A 7,067-nucleotide genomic window follows, 5' to 3' on the forward strand; every position below is an offset into this window, starting at 1 on the left:
CTTTCAAAAGTTTCACGAAGGTCCACACCCATTTGCACTGCCCAGGTGATCCTGAGGACACAGATAAACCTCCAAGTAGCCTCAACGACCCTCTAAAAGAATGCCAATGACCAGCTGCCTGCAAGGAATATAAATCCTTCCGTTGCCCACCATCCAGTCAGAGTTGAAGAAGCTTCTTGGATGACAAGCGAAACATCTTCAAAGAAAAACCAGAAAGTCCAGTTGCCTCTTGAAAAATCACCTTTGGGTTGTTAATATGATTATTTTCAATAACACCTTTAATAATTTCTCCCATCAAGCCTTTTGGTAACAACTTTGGAAGTTGGGGGAGGTCATTCCAAACCTTTTGAGAGTCCCATGAGACCCTGGAGTCTCTGTTTTTGCACCTCATTTCTATTGAAAGGGCTATAACTATGCTGTCCATCTTGTGGCAACCAAGTCTTAGTACAGTCATGGCGAATTGTTTGCCCTCAGCATGTCACAAATTTGAAAAATACCTAACTTGATTTTGTTGGTGTCTGCCTCAGGATATGAAGCTTACCTTTCAGGCGGTGTTGACAGGCCCCTGTGGCCTACCTGAGGCTACTTCAATCACATGAGGCCTTTGTCTTTGAAGCAGTTTTATAGAGTGCTCTTCTGCGGCCTTCGAAAACCATGCAAAATTAATGGGGCAAAATTGCCAAGAATTGCCTCATGGGGGAGATGAATAGCATATAAATTTAACAAATATTTTTTTAATTTAATAAATAAAATTATGCCCCATTTTTTATCCAGTGGAATCCATTCTATAACTGCCTTAGTCCACCTGCCATCAGCTGCTCTTACTATGTGACTGGCCCATTTCCATTTCCACTTGATTAAAAAGCATCCACAAAAGAGACTTAAAACAAGATGGATCGACAACATCAAGTATTGTGGCAAAAGAATTGGCAACTGGCAAAAGAAAGCTCAAGACTGTATTGCTTGGAAACATATGGAAGAGGCCTTCATCGTGCAATGGATAGACAATGGCTAGGATGATGATGATGATGCACCACTTTTGTACGAGGCCAGAGACGGTGCAAGGGCATTCTTGCATGGCATCCTCAGCCTCTGAAAATCACACAAGAACTGGACATGCTTTTGAGAATAGTTGTTGCTGAATGTTGGTGAATGCTGGCATGTCATCCAAAACATCATGGCGTGTCACCTTTGGCGTGTGTCATAGGTTTACCATCACTGTCTTAGTACATACCTTTCATCCTTTCATTCACTCCAGCTGTAGAAATACAAGCCTTCAATGTCTCGTGATCCTATTGTACTGAAATCCTTTAAAAAACCCAAACAAAAACCAACTGCTATCCCAGATGGTTTCTGAATCTCTTATATAGGATCTACTCACAAAGAATATCCAGCTTCTTACAGTAGTCCGGCTGATGTTAGAAAATGGTGGGGAGGGGTGTGTTATGTGACCAAGTTTCCTTCTTTGAGGAACACTGCTGTGGATTTGGAGCGGAAAAGTGACTTGTCTTTCCAGTGAAATATGTGTGCTGGATGCTGCAAAGCAGAGGGATTTGCCAGATCCACCCTCCCATGGTATGTAAGGATTGGTCTTCTGTTAAACTGCTGGAAAGCAAATGTTAACAGTAATGGTTTAAGCACAGCAATGCAAGCTGTTGCCTGTCTTGAAGGAAGAAGCATCTTTGGCTGTTGAAAATCGGCTTGTTATGACTGTCTGTTTTAAATATTTAATACGAACTTTTAGTTTCTAAAGCATGCCCTTTGCTTTAAGAGCAAAAAACTTAGTGTCCTTTCCATTATTTAAAAAACAACAACAACCCACATCAGAAACTTAAAATGAAATGCCAGAAATAAAATAAGGAACAGCCTGGTGCTCCAAGTGGGAAATACATGGGACTGGTGTTGGCAGAAAGCTCAGCATTTGCACTGTGATGGAAACTACCTTTTGGGAACAGAAGTCTACTGCAAACTCTTCCCAGCACTGGAACTGGAGCAAAGAAACTATTCCAGCAGTGGCCTCTGGGATTGAACAGAGGGGAAAGAATTTGCAGTAAACAGAATTATCTTCACCCAAAGTGTTTGGCTGCAGAAGGGACAAGGATTCTTCTCGACATGGGTCAGAGTCTCCAGCTACACTTCAGACTTTCTGTCTGGGCAGTTGTGATTCTCTTTGTGATTGCTGGATCCCAGAGCCAGACAGGTAGGTTATTTGTCTATTTATTTCTTTATAAAATGTATTGGCCGCCCATTTTACCAAACGGTAATTCTGGACAGCTTACAATATTAAAAGATAAAACTATATAAAAGCCGAAAGTTTTAAATAAAATACCATAAATACTGAGTCCCAATTAAAACATGGGAATGGGGGTGGGAAGGATAAGAGAGGGTCTGTTATTAATCTATCAACCACCCCCAGTGGGAAACTCCTCCATTGGAGCCCCAAGCCAGCTGGCAAAACCAGGTCTTTAAGCTCTTGCGGAAGGTCAGGAGGGTTGGAGCCAACCTCACTCCAGGAGGCAAGATGTTCCGAAGGGCAGGCGCCAAGGGCAGAGAAGGCTCTTCTCCGGGGCCCCACCAGCCAGATTCGAATGGGGCCTGCAACATGCCTCCTCTGCCAGCACTAAATTAATTAGTTTAATTAATTAAATTAATTTAGAACTGAGGAAGCTTCTTGGATGAGAAGTGAAGCATTTTCAAAGAAAAAAACAAAGTCCAGTTGCCTTCTGGAAAAGTATCTTTGGAGTAACTTGTATAGATGGGAGAAGGGCAAGGGCAGAGAATCCTGCATTCCTGTTACTAGAGGGTTAAAACATATGCCTGAAAGCTTCCCATTATGTGCAGCTGTGTAGGAAATTGTTGGTTCCTGCCATATAACCCTAAGCAATCTTAATAGACTGAAACAAATGCAAAGATATTTGCAAAGGTTATTTTTCTTGCAGGAAAGCCACCAGGCTTTTATTGTACGTGGAACAAATTAAACTGATAAAGGATTCCAGAACATGCAGATTTTATGAAAGGCTGTCAGGAGAATCTGCATTAATGGTTTTGCTGCTTTTTATGCAGCTATACTGTAAATGCCTGAAAGTGTGAGACTAGAAATTAAAATGCAGCCCTTTGACTTTAACAGAAGAAAACCCCAAATATTCTTCATGTATAATCTTAGATCTTAGTGGCATTTATTTTCCTGTTTAAGATATTAGATTTTTTTTTCCTGTTTAAGATCTAGAATAAACACGGATAGATTTTCCTTGAAAGATTTTTTTTTATAAACCAGGAATATTTATTCATTTATTTGATTTCTACAGCCGCCCATCACAACTAAAGTTTCTGGGCAATGTACATTATAAAACAAAAACAATTATGGATCTATCTCCATGTATAACTTCTAATAGTTTTTGTTTGGCTGCTTCTCTCTTTTTAAAATCACATCTCAATTGCGGATCGCTTCCTTTTCAAAAATAAAGAATGCTGAATGATTACACAGATTTTGATTTAATTATAAATGGGTTATGGAATATGAAACAATTATATCTGGGACAGATGAAGAGGACGATGTAAGAAGCTCTAAAAATTAGTCATTTTGAATTTCAGGAACTTTTAATATGTTATTTGGCTCTTAGAGGCAAAGAAATACTTTCCAGAGACAACTTTCTTTTTAAAAGTCATGCCAGCCTGCCTGAGATGATACCTGTCAGGATTTAATCTGCCTTCACACAGAATTATTCAGTGTCATTTTACCAGAATGTAGAAAACACAGCCTTTGAGCCTCAAAAGTTATATATTAGAAAAAAATAAATGGCTTTCCAAACCAAAAGTCACTGAACATTATAAACATCTGTCTTTGATCGAAGAGCCTGCAACTCTCCCTGGAAGCATAGATTTCTTAAAAAAAAAATATGTGCATGATTTAGTTATTGAATAGTAACCATTCCTGAAGTTAATGAATTTAGATTGAAATCTAGATCACCATACAGTATTTTTTCTATAAGCAGTAAAAGATACACAACAATTTATATTTGTTCTTTGTATTTATTAGCTAGTACCATGATGGCGAACCTATGGCATATGTGCCAGAGGTGGCACACAGAGCTCTCTCTATGGGCATGTGTGCCATCGCCAGCTGCTGTTCTGGTTTCCGGCGTAATGCTCGCCAGCCTGCTGGTCTTTGCGGGTGCTGTAGCGCCATAAAATGGCCTGAAAACAGGCCATTTTCTGGGCTGTTTTTAGGCCGTTTTCAGACTGTTTTCGGGTCTTTTTCAGACTGTTTTCTGGGCCTTTTTCCAGGCTGTCTCCAGACTGTTTTTTGGGCCATTTTCCAGGTCATTTCCGGGCTGTTTTCAGGCCAATTTTTGGGCTGTTTTCTGGGCCATTTTAGGGCCATTTTTCAGCCCTAAAAACTGCCTGAAAACAGCCCGGAAAAACGGTCCCCCCAAACAGCCTGAAAACAGCCAAAAAACAGGCATGCACACGCTAGCCAGCTGATCTTTAGGTTTCCGGCGCGTGCATATCAGTGGTGGATTGCTTCTGGTTCGGTCCAGTTTATAGAAAAATAATAAAACTGGGGGAGGTTCCACCCACCCACCACGCCGTCATCATGGGTGATCTGTGCAAGCGCAGAAGCGTGCACACTCCCATTGCGAACCGGTAGTAAAGGTAAGTGGAACCCACCCCTGGTGCATATGCACGCACACGCACATGTGTTCTGGTTTGGGCACTTGGTGCCGAAAAGGTTCGCCATCACTGACCTAGTAGCTTCCAAGAAGAATGTGAGAAATAATTTTGCTCCATCAGCAGTTGTGTAGTTAACTCTGCACTTTAAATTCCTAATTCTAAAGTAACTATCAACCATTGTGATGTGAGTGGGGAAGTCATAGAGACAATGTTGTCTCAAAAACATTTGCCTATCTAGTCTAGTGATGGTCAGGGCAGTAGGGATAAGCCCAAGCCTTTGCCTTTGTTAGAGCTGCTTAGATTCCAATTATCTTATCTATATTTTGCTTAAACCAGACAATCCCAAAGCTCTAAGGATTGTAATGATTGCATCAAAGCATCAGATGAAGCAACTGCCAGCCAATGAAGCTTCCATACGTTTGTGATGTCACTCACAACTTTAAGTGCTAATACTTCTTTTACTTTGTAGGTTCCCATTAGGTACCTAGCTGTGACTAGGAGTGATTTGGAACTTTGGTGAATTACAGTATCATTGCTTTAACTTTTTATTAGAGCTTATCACACTTTGTTTTATTTAAATCTCCAAACAAGAAAAGCAAATCAGAAATCACTGCAGATATGAAGGAAATTGGTCAAAGGATATTATTTCTTAGTCCCTGTAATCAAAATGTATTTTTATTCCTATTTTCTAGATGAGCAATTTCACCTTAAGAACAGTACAGATAAAGATATTCAAGAGAATGCTGAGATCGTATTAGAGGTAACATAAGCAAAATCCATCTCTTTAGCAGAAAAATGAGGAAATCCAGGACAGTTGTCTAATGTGGGATTATTCTAGTTGCTTGTGGGACCTCCTTATTTTTCTCTAGTAAGTGTTTGTGGATTTTTGCCTCCAAATTGTATGCTACTATCACTGGATGATCAAGTTTATATTACTATTCAGATGATTCTTCCTCGTTTCCTAGTTCTGCAGAATGTGATCAGGTTGTTGTTATTCTTTAACAGAATCTGTTTTGCTTCATAGCACTGGGCTTATTGAAGCTTTGTATAGCTAGGGATCTCAAGTTAATTGTTATTTTAATTAAGGCACTTCATTTTCAAGATGGGATAACTGCCAAAACATAGGGAGAGGTCTTTCCTGCTTCACATCACATTATAGATCCCGGTTCATAAATAGTGCAATTGGCAGATCACAAACTTTTGAGCTGTTTGATAGGTTGGTCGGTGGCTAAAACCTCTCCACCCCACCCCTCATTCAAAGCATCACAATGAGTCCTCTCCCTCCTCATTCCACCTTAAGGAGAGTGGCCAGTGCTTGCTTTTGCTGCCAACAGGGAATGCCTGGTATGAATGGAAACAAAGATAAGAAAATCCCACCCATTTCTTTTGTTAACTTGTTCTGCCAGCTCAAGGACTGGTGAAATTAACTTTGATGGCTGGGACCTGTGGCACTCGTTTAGCAAAGAGCCACGAGATGGCATCCTGGAGCTAACTCTGCACCTTAGATTGCTTCTGAAGGGGAGGAATATGAAGGGATAGATGATGTCTCCCAATCTTGGTCTTTTCATAGCCTTTTTTTTTTAAAAAAAAAAATCCATTTTTATTTATTAAATTATTAGTCTATCTATCTCCCTGTTATTCCCATTATTATTTTATATTTTAATCATTACTGTAAATGATGGGATTTGATACATATGAAATATTTTGCATATGTACTTAAAATATTTAACAGGGAAATAAGTATTCAGCTTTGACCACGTTGGTTTCAGCATTGCCTAATCCTGTTAGCAATTTTCATGCTTTAGAACAATGAGCTTCCCTTGGCATGGTTTTGTTCAGTTCAGGCTGTTAACTTAGATCATTGTTCAGCACTGAATATCATCCAAGCCCAAATTTGGAGACTTGGAAAAAGTCTCCACTATTCCCTCATACTTCCTCTTTTTCAGTTACTTTGGGGAGGAATTGAAATTATGGCAAACGAGACCATCAAGATAGAAGATGAAGAATTCGCCACTCTGCGTCCGGCAAAGCGCTTACTCTGGATCTTTCAGCATAAAATTCCCAAAAATCCATCAGGAATCGAAGAATACCTGGATCATTTCTCTCAGTCTGACACCCCGATCACTCCAGAGGAATTTGAGCAGCTTGTTTTCACTACTATCTTTACTGCTTACCAGATTCGCATTGTCCAAGGCCTGGATAAAAATCTGTGGATCAACCTTTTCTCTCAGCTGGTCAATGAAATCCTCCGGGAGCTCTGCAAACAATTCTGTCCTGAGGAACTGACTGATTCTGTTCAACATTTAGCCTCCAGGCCTTGGCAGGAAATGCCTGCCTATGTTAGCGCATTGAAGAAATTCTATCAGCCCAGCTTCGTTATGACTCAAGGAAACTGA

General features: G+C 40.1%; 1 protein-coding gene across 2 annotated transcripts; it reads left to right on the forward strand.

Moving 5' to 3' along the window:
- Window positions 1-2,085: 2,085 nt before the first annotated feature.
- On the forward strand, window positions 2,086-7,067 carry FAM180B (family with sequence similarity 180 member B). 2 transcript variants are annotated; one of them, XM_070931247.1, is made up of 3 exons: window positions 2,086-2,200; window positions 5,364-5,431; window positions 6,618-7,067. In XM_070931247.1, the coding sequence occupies exons 1-3, from the start codon at window positions 2,113-2,115 to the stop codon at window positions 7,065-7,067; spliced, it is 606 nt and encodes a 201-aa protein (XP_070787348.1). In that variant the 5' UTR covers window positions 2,086-2,112. The 2 variants fall into 2 exon arrangements, 1 of the variants encoding a protein (XP_070787348.1); XR_011599701.1 differs by lacking the exons at window positions 2,086-2,200; window positions 5,364-5,431 and adding an exon at window positions 5,529-5,539 and having other exon boundaries at window positions 6,618-6,706.

The sequence above is a fragment of the Pituophis catenifer genome, unplaced genomic scaffold, assembly GCF_029215685.1.
Source record: "Pituophis catenifer annectens isolate HBS135680 unplaced genomic scaffold, rPitCat1.0.hap2 SCAF_1, whole genome shotgun sequence".
NCBI lineage: Eukaryota > Metazoa > Chordata > Lepidosauria > Squamata > Colubridae > Pituophis > Pituophis catenifer.

What these genes read in the sequence shown, in the direction of transcription:
- FAM180B (XM_070931247.1), top strand. Translation starts at nt 2,113, where the DNA reads ATGGGTCAGAGTCTCCAGCTACACTTCAGACTTTCTGTCTGGGCAGTT. An exon ending in TGGATCCCAGAGCCAGACAG is followed by an intron (nt 2,201 to 5,363) that starts GTAGGTTATTTG and finishes CCTATTTTCTAG; the next exon opens with ATGAGCAATTTCACCTTAAG. An exon ending in ATGCTGAGATCGTATTAGAG is followed by an intron (nt 5,432 to 6,617) that starts GTAACATAAGCA and finishes CCTCTTTTTCAG; the next exon opens with TTACTTTGGGGAGGAATTGA.